At 45.3% G+C, this 13657-nt stretch overlaps 1 protein-coding gene across 1 annotated transcript in view; it reads right to left on the minus strand.

Annotated features, from left to right (window-relative positions):
- Positions 1 to 13657, minus strand: part of ISY1 (ISY1 splicing factor homolog) — a 32228-nt gene that overhangs the window by 2772 nt on the left and 15799 nt on the right. The window contains exons 7-9 of the mRNA XM_004036273.4: positions 8455 to 8572; positions 2892 to 3014; positions 2134 to 2255 (exon numbers count right to left, since the gene is read on the minus strand). Of these exons, the coding sequence (XP_004036321.4) occupies positions 2134 to 2255; positions 2892 to 3014; positions 8455 to 8572 (363 nt within the window). The remainder of the gene's footprint in view (positions 1 to 2133; positions 2256 to 2891; positions 3015 to 8454; positions 8573 to 13657) is intronic.

Genomic DNA, 13657 nt, shown 5'->3' on the forward strand with positions numbered 1-13657 from the left:
CCTCAGCCTCCTGAGTAGCTGGGACTATAGGCATGTCCAACCACACCTAGCTAATTGTTTTTATTTTTGGTAGAAACAGGGCCTCATTGTGTTGCCAGACTGGTCTTGAATTCCTGAGTTCAAGCAATCCTCCCACCTCAGCCTCCCAAAGTATTAGGATTACAGGTGTGACCACCACCCCCGGCCAGTTCTGTATCTGGATTGTCATGATGGCCACATGGATCTCCACACATGAAGACAAATGACACAGAACTCCACACACTCATTATGCCAATGTCAACCTCCCAGTTTTACTACTGTGCTAGAACTACATGAGATACAACCATTGGGGGGAACTGGGTGAAGCATACACAAGAGCTCTCTGTACTCTTTGCAACTTCCTGTATCTCTATAATTATTTGAAAAGAAAAAAAAATTCTGCTGTGGGTTTCCACTGCTCTTCCCCACAACGCCAGCTCCCCATCAGCCTCCACTCACACCCAGCACCCACTCTCTGCACTCCAGCACACTGGGCTGTCCTTTGTCTCTCACACTCATCACAGGATCTCTCAGCACATGATGCGCCCCGCTGGGAGCCCTCTCTCCTCATCTCCTCCTTCCTTGGTTAAGTTCGCTGGATCATCCTAATCTCAGCTGAGGGGTTAGCTTCCCAGCAGAGCGTCTGCAGGCTGTCTCTGCACCAGGCTCTATTGAGGGACTGTTGCTCACTGTCTCTCTTACTGGACTGCCTCCCCCTGGACTATGAGCTACACTCCAAGCCTCTGTACCACCATGCCCCTGCACCTGGAATGGGGCTGGCTCACAGGAGCCATGAATTAAACACCTGCTGAGAGAGCAAATGAATATTTGTACCTAGAGGAAATCCTCCTAAGGCATGCTGCCATCCTGCTTCAGACCTGCACTGAACCCCAGTGCTGGCCCAGCTGGACATGAGCAGCAACATCAGGCCTGTTATATCCCATGTGACATTAAGTCACTAAACCTGAGCCTGCTTCTTCACCAGTGATGTCTCAGCAAGCTCCTCATGTGGAACCTGAGCCATCATCCATGTGTGGGTGATCCCCTCCCTTCTCTCAGTTGAGCAAATCAGATCCACCTAGACCTGTGCAGGCAGCAAGGACTCCAAATATAGGGCCCCGCAGAAGAGCTCTGCCTGGGAGGCAGAGATTTCAAATGTTGAGTTTTCCTTGTTTCAGAATACCTCCTTTAATGCAGTGAAGTTTTGGTAATGTTTCATAGAAAAAATAAAAGGTGTAGCACAGACAGATATGTCAAGATTACTTATATGGTGGCTATAATAAAAAGTAATAACTAAGATATATAATGAGTATTTCCTATAAATCAGAAAATATGCAAAAGATCAGAAAATATGCAAAAGGTCTGAAAATATGCAAAGATTCCCCAACCATGACCCTCTAAGAAAGTTTCTTCTCTGCTCTGCGTTTCTTTCCATGTGTAAGACGGGGGTGTTAGGGCTGGGCGCAATGGTTCACGCCTGTCATCCCAGCACTTTGGGAGGCCAAGGCAGGTGGATCACGAGGTCAGGAGTTCGAGACCAGCCTGGCCAATATGGTGAAACCCCGTCTCTACTAAAAATACAAAAATTAGCCAGGCGTGGTGGCACTCGCCTGTAGTCCCAGCTACTTGGGAGGTTGAGGCAGAAGAATTGCTTGAACCCCGGAGGCAGAGGTTGCAGTGAGCCAAGATTGTGCCACTGCACTCCAGCCTGGGCAACAGAGCCAGATGCCGTCTCAAAAAAAATAAAAAAGATGGGGGTGTTAGACTACAGAAGAGCAACTGCCACTGACACGTGAACAGAAGTGATGAGGTCATGGGCTAAAGCTCATGGCTTCCTCTGTGTTTATCAGTCTAATTCTAGTGTATGCAGAAGGGCCTGTCTTTAAGAAGGAAAGAAGGAAGCCTTGGTGTAAAGCACGGCCGGCAGGGCACTCTCATGGCTGCTGCCTCCTGAAACCCTCCTGTAATCTCGCAAGTGTTTTCACAGCCATCCTGCAGGTGAGCAAGCTGGGCTGTGAACCCTGACTCTGTATTTGGGAGCCAAGCTTCCTCCCTGCCACACTTCATGGCTTGGAGCAGATGGCAGTGAGTGCCAGAGGGGGCCAACCCCAATACCTCCTCCTCGGTGACTGCATAGATGTTGATCTCTTCCTCCTCTTCCTCCTCCTCTTCCTTTTCTCCTCTTGCCAGCCGAGCCTCTCTCTCTGCTTTCCACTTTTCCACTAACTCGGCTCTGACTGAACACAAGAGAGGGTAGGTGCTATTTATTTGTCTCTAAATGAGCTTTCAACACTATTCAGGGAAAGGCCAACACTATGCAGGGAAAGTCCAGACATCCCCTCTAGAAAGGGACACCCTTCATTCTGCCCCCGTGGGTGGAAATGGATGTGAGGCATGGTAGTCCTACAACAGCTCTGGCCTTCAGTCACTACAAAGCAGCTTTTTAGGGAACATTCCCAAATCCTCCCCACTTCCACAACCTGAGTGGCTTCCCAACATGTCCACATGAAAACAGAGAAGGCAGGGGCAGAGCATGCTAGAAAGCAGCTCCAGCTCCAGACCACTTGCTTCCAAAGTCCTGGCCTGATGTGTCACATGGGCACTGGTATTAGCACGAATCCACATGGTGACCTCCTAGCAGACAGGGACCGGTCAGACGTGGCTCTCATGGCTTCCTCAACCTGTTACCTCTGGCCCACACAGCTTTGACTGCCTCACAGGGGTCAGGGAATTAGCAGACCATCACGCCTGAAGATCATTAGCAACAAAGAAAACTCCCTTCTGGCATAAAGCACTATTGAAAATCCTGTTTTCAAAGGAGACAACAGAAAACAGATGCCATCTATTATGAAATGAAATGCCCAGAGACCTACGTTTCTTCTCATATTCCTGTTCCAAAGGCACAATAACACCATCATCTTCATCTAGGTAACCATAGTACTCAAAATCGATTGCCTTCATGAGCTCAGCACGTGTCTTTCTGGGAGGAGGAAGAGCTATAAGAAACAGAAATGGAGCTGAGTTTCCAAGTCATAATCACACTCCAGCGAAGCTGTCTCCTGATGCAACGCTATACACACACGTGGCATTTATGTTCATGAAAATACCAGGTGGGCGCAGTGGCTCATGCCTGTAATCCTAGCGCTTTGGGAGGCCCAGACAGGTGGCTCACGAGGTTAGGAGTTCGAGACCAGCCTGACCAACATGGTGAAACCTCGTCTCTACTGAAAATACAAAAATTAGCTGGGCGTGGTGGTGCGCACCTGTAATCCCAGCTACTCAGGCTGTGGCAGGAGAATCGCTTGAACCTAGGAGGCAGAGTTTGCAGTGAGCCGAGATCACGCCACTGCACTCCAGCCTGGGTGACAAAACAAGACTCCATCACACAGAAAAAGAAAATACCATGGATAGACACTTTTCTATACTATTCATGGAATTATTTAAGTGGTAGAGCCCTTTTTAAAATCAGTACTTGGACCCATTAGTCCATTTAAAAGCAATCTACCTAAGTAAAAAACAAAACCAGGCCGGGTGTGGTGGCTCATGCCTGTAATCCCAGCACTTTGGGAGGCCGAGGCGGGAGAATCACGAGGTCAGCAGTTCAAGACCAGCGTGGCCAACATGGTGAAACCCCATCTCTACTAAAAATACAAAAATTAGCCAGGCATGGTGGTGGGGGCCCCTGTAATCCCAGCTACTCCAGAGGCTGAGGCAGGAGAATCGCTTGAACCCAGGGGACAGAGGTTGCAGTGAGCCAAGACTGCACCACTGCACTCCAGCCTGGGCAACAGAGCGAGACTCCATTTCAAAAAAAAAAAAAACAAAAACCAAACACGAGATAGCAAAAAGCTTCATGTACAGAAATATGCATCACAGTATTATTTATATAATAGAGAAAACTTGGGAATAACCTAGGATTGTAAATTGCAGAATATGTATGGGATGGGATATCCTGCAGCCCCTGTAATGCTATTTCACAAAGTATTTTAATAACACAGGAACTGTCATAATGTTTAATGAAAAAGCATGACAGGAAACATAAGTAAATAAAAAAGACAAAAGAAACTAGAAACAAACAAAAAAGATACATGAGAAAGCCCTAAAGAAGATATTTTCAGACTAGGACTACAATCCAGAATATTTAAGTAATTCTTTTTTTTTTTTGAGATGGAATTTCGCTCTTGTCCAGGCTGGAGTGCAATGGCATGATCTTGGCTCACTGCAACCTCTGCATCCCGGGTTCAAGCGATTCTCCTGCGTCAGCCTCCCGAGTAGCTGGGATTACAAGCACCCGCCACCACACCCAGCTAATTTTTGTATTTTTAGTAGAGATGGGGTTTCACCATGTTGGCCAGGCAAGTCTCAAACTCCTGACCTCAGGTGATCCACCCGCTTAGGCTTCTCAAAGTGCAAAGTGCTAAGATTATAGGTGTGAGCCACTGCACCCGGCTAAGTAATTATTAAAAATGAAAAACAAAATGACAACCAACCAGATTGGTCAAAGAATAAAAGCTGGCCAGGCGCAGTGACTCATGCCTGTAATCCCAGCATGTTTTTTTTTTTTTTTTTTTTTTTTGAGACGGAGTCTCGCTCTTGTTGCTCAGGCTGGAGTGCAATGGCGCAATCTCAGCTCACCGCAACCTCTGCCTCCTGGGTTCAAGCAATTCTCCTTCCTCAGCCTCCCAAGTAGCTGGGATTACAGGCAGGCACCACCACGCCCGGCTAATTTTGTATTTTCTTCTTCTTCTTTTTTTTTTTTTTTTTTAAAGACAGAGCCTTGCTCTGTCACCCAGGCTGGAGTGCAATGGCGTGATCTCAGCTCACTGCAAGCTCCACCTCCTGGGTTCACGCCATTCTCCTGCCTTAGTCTCCCGAGTAGCTGGAATTATAGGCACCTGCCACCATGCCCAGCTAATTTTGTATTTTCTTCTTCTTTTTTTTTTACTTTTTATTTTTTAATTTTATTTTTTTAGACAGAGCCTCGCTCTGTTGCCCAGGCTGGAGTGCAATGGCGCGATCTCAGCTCACTGCAAGCTCCGCCTCCTGGGTTCACGCCATTCTCCTGCCTCAGCCTCCCAAGTAGCTGGGATTACAGGTGCCCGCCACCATGCCCAGCTAATTTTTTGTATTTTTTTTTAGCAGAGACGGGGTTTCACCATGTTAGCCAGGATGGTCTTGATCTCCTGACCTTGTGATCCACCCGCCTCAGCCTCCCAAAGTGCTGGGATTACAGGCATGAGCCACCGCGCCTGGCCTAAAAAAATTTTTTAAGGCTGGAAAGGAACATACCAAACAGATAATAATGGTTATCAGTTACCTGTAGGAGGGGCACTGGGATGAGTGTAGAGGTAAGAGGACTTTAACTCTATCTGTACTATTTGAATTATAACCAGTAAAATTCACTTATGCATTTTCTTTCTAAAACAAAAATCTTTTCAATAGATGACAAAAAAGGAAAAATAAATTTAAAAACCCCAAAATCTATCACTGGAATAAGCAAAAATACATTTAGAAAAATGTAAATGCAAAAAACCTAACATATAGAGCATAATCACAACATAGGAGCCACCCCAATACAACCCTTTAGAAACTGGAAGGAACAGCCAGGCGAGGTGGCTCACTCCTGTAATCCTAGCACTTTGGGAGGCCGAGGTGGGCAGATCATGACATCAAGCGTTTGAGACCGGCCAGGAGCAGTGGGGTGTTATCCCAGCATTTTGGGAGGCCGAGGCGGGCGGATCACGAGGTCAGGAGATAGAGACCATCCTGGCTAACACGGTGAAACCCCGTCTCTACTAAAAAAAATACAAAAACTTTGCCGGGCGTGGTGGCGGGCGCCTATAGTCCCAGCTACTCGGGAGGCTGAGGCAGGAGAATGGCGTAAACCCGGGAGGCAGAGCTTACACCAGTGTGCTGAGATCGCATCATTGCACTCCAGCTTGGGCAACACAGCAAGACTCCATGTCAAAAAAAAAACAAAAAAACAAAAAAAAAGCTCGAGACCACCCTGGCCAACATAGTGAAACCCTGTCTCCACTAAAAATACAAATTAGTACTGGGCACAGTGGCTGACGCCTGTAATCCCAGCACTTTGGGAGGCCAAGGCGGGCGGATCACAAGGTCAGGAGATTGAGACCATCCTGGTTAACATGGTGAAACCCCGTCTCTACTAAAAAAACACAAAAACTTTGCAGGGCGTGGTGGCGGGCGCCTATAGTACCAGCTACTCAGGAGGCTGAGGCAGGAGAATGGCGTGAACCTAGGAGGCAGAGCTTGCAGCAGTGAGCCGAGATTGCGTCACTGTACTCCAGCCTGGGCAACAGAGCAAAACTCCATCTCAAAAAAAAAGAGCTCGAGACCACCCTGGCGCCAACACAGTGAAACCCTGTCTCTACTAAAAATACAAATTAGTACTGGTCACGGTGGCTCACGCCTGTAATCCCAGCACGTTGGGAAGCTGAGGCAGGTGGATCACGAGGTCAGGAGATCGAGACCATCCTGGCTAACACGGTGAAACTCCGTCTCTACTAAAAATACAAAAAAATAAAATAAAATTAGCTGGGCATGGTGGCAGATGCCTGTAGTCCCAGCTACTCAGGAGGCTGAGGCAGGAGAATGGTGTGAACCCGGGAGGTGGAGCTTGCAGTGAGCCAAGACTGGGCCACTGTACTCCAGCCTTGGTGACAGAGCGAGACTCCATCTCAAAAAAAAAAAAAAAGATACAAATTAGCTGGGCATGGTGGCATGCGCCTGTAGTCCCAGCTACTTGGGAGGCTGAGGCAGGAGAATTACTTGAACCCGGGAGGCAGAGGTTGCAGTGAGCCGAGATTGCACAACTACACTCCAGCCTGTGCAACAGAGCAAGACTCCATCTCAAAAAAAAGAAAGAAAGAAAGAAAGAAAGAAACTGGAGGGAACAATGCCCTAATGTACTAACAATCATCACATATGAGGTGTGAAAATGTGAGTGGTTTTTTTCTGATTTTCTGTATTTTATAACTTCTTTTTTTTGTTTGAGATGGAGTCCTGCTCTGCTGCCCAGGCTGGAGCGCAGTGGGACGATCTCGGCTCACTGCAACCTCTGCCTCCCAGGTTCAAGTGATTCTCCTGCCTCAGCCTCCTGAGTAGCTGGGATTACAGGTGCCTGCCATATGCCCAGCTAATTTTTTTTGTATTTTTAGTAGAGACAGGGTTTCACCATGTTGGCCAGGCTGGTCTCGAACTCCTGACCTTGTGATTCTCCCTCCTCAGGCTCCCAAAGTGCTGGGATTACAGGCATGAGCCACTGTGCCTGGCTATAACTCCTCTGTAGTAAAAAATATATTCCTTCATAATTAATGGCACAATATTTAAACTCTGAATTATTTTTAAGGGATGGTAGTGGCCTATGCAAAACTAGTTGTGGAATAATGAATTTTAAAATAATCAGCGTTTAATAAAAATAGAACTATATTTTTTTAAAATAGAAAAGCCAACTAGAAGGAGATATAACAAAACGCTAATAATGGTGAAAATACTGGCATCATTCTTCTCTGCCTCTCGTACTTTTTCCTATGAAGTGTTGACTACCTTTCTAAAACACAAAATCAAAACCGACTAAAACTCCAGACTAACAGTTTCAAATTATATTCAGGAGGTTTGGCTGAAAGAAGGAGGAAAGGTGGGTGTGCCCTATTTGGATTCACACAAAGTAGCTCCACTTTTCTCCTTTTTTTTTTTTTTTGAGATGGAGTTTCGCTCTTGCTGTCCAGGCTGGAGTGCAATGGCACGATCTCGGCTCACTGCAACCACCATCCCTCAGATTCAAGCAATTCTCCTGTCTCAGTCTCCTGAGTAGCTGGGAGTACAGGCATGCACCACCATGCCCAGCTAATTTTGTATGTTTAGTGGAGACGGGGTTTCTCCATGTTGGTCAAGCTGGTCTCTAACTCCCTACCTCAGGTGATCCGCCCACCTCAGCCTCCCAAAGTGCTGGGATTACAGGCATGAGCCACAGTGCTGGGCCTCACTTTTCTCCATTTTTACATGTTAGGGTTTGGCCCAAGATTGTATTTGTTCTTTGGTTATCATTTGTTCAACTAATAAGTAACTGAAACATGACCTGATTCAATGAACTTCAGAGTCTGCCCCAATCGTTCTGGGAAACTTCAAATAGGGAAACTCCTTGTCCAGACTGACAGATTAGCACCTGCCAAAGGCAGAATCCTGCACCAGCCAATCCTGGGCACACTTTCCAGCCCCAATTGTATGGCATGGGCCTATGATTCTATCCCAGTTCTTAAGAATTCTCAGTTAAAATCTGGGAACAATAATTCCTACACTATAAGGCTGTTATGCAACTAAGAAAAAAAAGTAAGAGCAGTTAGCATATAGCATATCTACTCTTAGGATTATTACCAATGAAAGGCTAAAACTGTCACAAACTTAGTTACTTACGTTCTTTTTCAAACAGCTCTCTAACACCAGGCAAATCTTTTGCTGCTCCGAAGTACTTGTAACCTCGGTTTCCTGGGACTTCTTTTCCTTCATGATCCAGCATCTTAGGGCCGACTTTCTTATTGGGAAGAAAAAAAGAGAAAATGGATCTGTTAGTTAGTTAGTTATTATTTATTTATTTATTTGAGGCGGAGTCTCGCTCTGTTGCCCATTTATTTATTTGAGGTGGAGTCTCGCTCTGTTGCCCAGGCTGGAGTGCAGTAGCACAATCTCACTGCAACCTCCACCTCCTGGGTTCAAGTGATTCTCCTGCCTCAGCCTCCTGAGTAGCTGGGATTACAGGTGCGTGACACCACGCCTGGCTAATTTTTGTATTTTTAGTAGAGACGGGGTTTCACCATGTTGGTCAGGATGGTCTTGAACTCCTGACCTCATGATCCGCCCACCTCGGCCTCCCAAAGTGCTGGGATTACAGGCGTGAGCCACTGCGCCTGGCAGATCTGATCTTTAAACCCACTATTTCCATGTTTGCAAATATATTTTAAGATAATAGCCGGATGCAGTGGCTCACACCTGTAATCCTAGCACTTTGGGAGGCCAAGGTAGGCAATCACTTCAGCTTAGGAGTTCAAGACCAGCCTGGGCAACATGGCAAAACCCTATCTCTACTAAATATACAAAAATTAGCTGGGTGTGGTGAGACACGCCTGTAATCCCAGCTACTCAGGAGACTGGGGCAGGAAGAATTGCTTGAACCTGGGAGGTGGAGATTGCAGTGAGCCAAGATCGTGCCACTGTACTCCAGCCAGGGCTGGAGTAAATTAAATAAATAAATAAATAAATAAATAAAAAACACTTATGGGCTGGGAACGGTGGCTCACACCTGTAATCCCAGCACTCTGGGACACCAAGGTGGGAAGATCACTTGAGGCCAGGAGTTCACGACCAGCATGGGCAACATGGCAAAACCCTGTCTCTACAAAAAAATGCAAAAATTAGCCAGGCATGGTGACACACACCTATCGTGCCACTGCATTCCAGCCTGGGTGACAGAGCAAGACCCTGTCTCAAAAAAAATAAATAAAACTAGGCCGGGCGCAGTGGCTCACGCCTGTAATCTCAGCACTTTGGGAGGCCGAGGCAGGCGGATCACGAGGTCAGGAGATCAAGACCATCCTGGCTAACATGGTGAAACCCCGTCTCTACCATAAATACAAAAAATTAGCTAAGCATGGTGGTGGGCGCCTGTAGTCTCAGCTATTCAGGAGGCTAAGGCAGGAGAACGGCATGAACCTGGGAGGCGGAGCTTGCAGTGAGCTGAGATCACACCACTGCACTCCAGCCTGGGTGACAGAGCAAGACTCCGTCTCAAAAAATAAAATAAAATAATTTAAAAATAAATAAATAAATAAAGATAAAAAACACTTACGATGCTAAGTGACAAAACCTTTAAAAAGATTACAAACAACCTATATGACAATTAGTGGAAAACAAATGAAATATATCCAGAAGATACAACTATATCTATTAAAACTGATGATTTGCTGGGTGCGGTGGCTCACATCTGTAATCCCAGCACTTTGGGAGACCAAGGCGGGAAGATCACCTGAGGTCAGGAGTTCAAGACCAGCCCGGCCAACATGGTAAAATCCCATCTCTACTAAAAATACAAAAATTAGCAGGGTACGGTGGCGCACATCTGTAATTCCAGCTACTTGGGAGGCTGGAGCACAAGAATCACTTGAACCTGGGAGGCGGAGGTTAGGGTGAGCTGAGATCGCGCGCCACTGCACTCCAGCCTGGACGACAGAGCGAGACTGTCTCGAAAAAAAAAAAAAAAAAGGCGATTTGACAACTACATGTAGTATGTGACCCCGGATCAGGTCCTGTACTGCAGGAGAAATGCTACCAAGGACATTATTGGGAAAACTGATGAAATGCCACATGGATTCAATTATTGTAGCCAAGTTAAATTTCTTAAACTTGATAGCTCTACCATGGTTACATAAGAGAATATTCTTCTTAGGAAATACACATATATTAAAGGGTAAAGAAGCACGATGTATTGTAATCTACCTTTCAAGTGGTTCACAAAAAATAAATCTCAAGGTACACAAAGAAAATAAAGCAAATACAAGCAAAATGTTAAATACTGGTAAATCTGTATAGAGGGTACATAAAAGTTCTCTGTATATTTTTGCAATGCTCTTTGAGTTAAAAAACATTTTTTTAAATCATACAATTTGGCTGAGCACAGCGGCTCATGCCTGTAATCCCAGTACTTTGGGAGGCTGAGGCAGGATGACTGATTGACTCCAGGAGCTCAAGACCAGCCTGGGCAACATAATGGGACACCATTTCTACAAAAAATTTAAAAATTAGCTGGGCATGGCCAGGCACGGTAGCTCACGCCTATAATCCCAGCACTTTGGGGAGCCAAGGCAGGTGGATCACCTGAGGTAGGGAGTTCGAGACCAGCCTGGCCAACATGGTGAAACCCTGTCTCTACTAAAAATACAAAAATTAGCTGGGTGTGGTGGTGGGCACCTGTAATCCCAGCTACTCTGGAGGCTGAGGCATGAGAATCGCTTGAACCCAGGAGGGGGAGGTTGCAGTGAGTCGAAATCACACTCCTGCACTCCAGCCTGGGTGACAGAGCGAGACTCCATCACAAAAAAAAAAAATTAGCTGAGCATGGTGGCACACACCTGTCATCTCAGCTGCTCGGGAGGCTGAGGTAAAAGGATTACTTGCACCTGGAGTCAAGGCTGCAGTGAGCCATGATCGTGCCACTGCACTCCAGCCTGGGGTGACAGAGTAAGATCTTGTCTCAAAAACTAAGAGGCTGGGTGCAGTGGCTCACATCTGTAATTCCAGCAGTTTGGGAGACCAAGGCGGACAGATCACCAGAGGTCAGGAGTTTGAGACCAGCCTGGCCAACATGGTCAAACCCCAACTCTACTAAAATATAAAAATTAGCCAGGTGTGGTGGCGCACACCTGTAATCTCAGCTGCTCTGGAGGCTGGGGCACAAGAATTGCTTGAACCCAGGAGGCAGAGGTTGCAGTGAGCCAACATTGCACCACTGCACTCCAGCCTGGGTGATGAAGCAAGACTCTGTCTCAAAAAAAAAAAAAAAAAACTAAACTAGAATAAAATAAAACAATTTAATATACATATCTATCATATGATTATTTATTGACACGAAACTGTATTCCTTATACAGTTTAGAGAATAAAGCACATAGAATATTAATGAATTTCTGTAATGTATATACTAACATGTATTTTTTATATCTTATAATTTTTATATTTATATTTTTTCTCTGCACAAAAATATGTACTGTTTATATAATGAAAGCTACCATTTTGAAAAGAAAAACAAAATCCAGAACCAAAATTGTACATACAGTGAGTATGGTTTCAATTATGACATTCATACAAAAACAACGGAAGGAGAAAAAAGATAAAGAGCATATTCAAGTGGCTGCACTTATGTAATGGGATTGTGACTGACTGTTGTTCTGCTTCTTTGTACTTTTCTGAACTTAGTGGTAATATATTACTTTTATATGTAGAAAATAAAAATAAAATTATTAAGCATTAAAAATCTCTGGAAAAAAATATATAAAAATATTAATAGTGTTGAATTTGGGTGGTGGAACTTAACATTTCACATACGAATTTTTTCATACCTGAGACCACTTTTCTAGGTGGATTAATGAGCTGCTTTTAAGCTGCCTCACAGGAAAAATAAAATCTCCACCACACAACTACTGAAGAGATCAGGCAAGGGCTCACTCTGGCAGGACATATACTAAAATCGGAATGATACAGAGAAGACTGGCATATAAAAATAAAAAACAACAAAAATAAAATAAATGAAAAGAAAAAAAGAAGTTAGGCAAGACACCCAAGAGAAGTCTCCTAGTGCAGTGCCCGGACACAAAAGGTGCTTCAGAAATGGGAGTGCCTTTCCTCTTCTGCAGTGGGAAGGCTGAATACTCCATTTGTATGTACTAGGGTAAGAATTATGGTTATGTGTTAGACTTTCACAAGGTGAAAAGATCAACACGTAGAAAAACTGCATGTGTTTCTTATATAACACATTATAGTCCATTGATTACATGCTGTTTCCAGTGATCTGAGGTAGGTCTCATCACAAAAGTGTGAACGAATTAGGCTCTGGGGCAGGAGTTTTCAAAACCAAGACCCATTAGTGCATCATGAAATCATTTAAGCAGGTCACAAACATCAAATTTTTAAAAACCAAAATAGAAGAGAATAAAAAATATACCATACTTATTGTTTTTTTCAGCACCTTTGTGTGCTGGCTTGTGATTGTGTGTGTGTGTTTCTGTGTGTGTTTTACAATGGGCCATGTTCTTAAAAGTTTGAAAGCTATGGTTCTAGAGTATTGCATTTATAGAAGTCCAAAAAAAGGACAGAATGTAGTGTCTCTATGGCTCTCAGATAACAAAGCCAACAAATGGCTGTCTCCAGTTCCTAAGGCACTCAAAGAATGTGAGGAACCATGGTCATTTTATCTTTTTTTTGAGACAGCATCTTGCTCTGGCACCCAGGCTGAGGTGCAACGGCATGATGACAGCTCACTGCAGCCTCCACCTCCCAGGCTCAAGCCATCCTCCCACCTCATCCTTCTGAGCAGCTGGGACTATAAGCATGTGCTACTATGCCTAGCTGATTTTTAAATATTTTGTAGATTCAGGGTCCCACAGCACTGCCCAGGCTGGTCTCAAACTTCTGTGCTCAAGGGCTCATCCTGTCTCAGCCTCCCAAAGTGCTAGGATTGCAGGTGTGCGCCACTGCACCCAGTGAAGGACCATAGTCATTTTTTTTTTTTTTTTTGAAGACAGAATCTTACTCTGTCGCCCAGGCTGGAGTGCAGTGGCGATCTTGGCTCACTGCAACCTCCATCTTCCAGGTTCGAGTGATTCTCCTGCCTCAGCCTCCCAAGTAGCTGGGATGACAGGCGTGCACCACCACACACAGCTAATTTTTGTATTTTTAGAAAAGATGGGCTTTTGCCATACTGGCCAGGCTTGACTTGAACTCCTGACCTCAAGTGATCTGCCCGCCTCGGCCTCTCAAAGTGCTGGGATTATAGGAGTGAGCTACCATGCCCGGGCTCATGGTCATTTTAAACACGAGGCTGAGAGATGAAGCAGCTTCCACAAGGCCTT

Source organism: Gorilla gorilla, chromosome 2, assembly GCF_029281585.2.
Source record: "Gorilla gorilla gorilla isolate KB3781 chromosome 2, NHGRI_mGorGor1-v2.1_pri, whole genome shotgun sequence".
Classification (NCBI taxonomy): domain Eukaryota; kingdom Metazoa; phylum Chordata; class Mammalia; order Primates; family Hominidae; genus Gorilla; species Gorilla gorilla.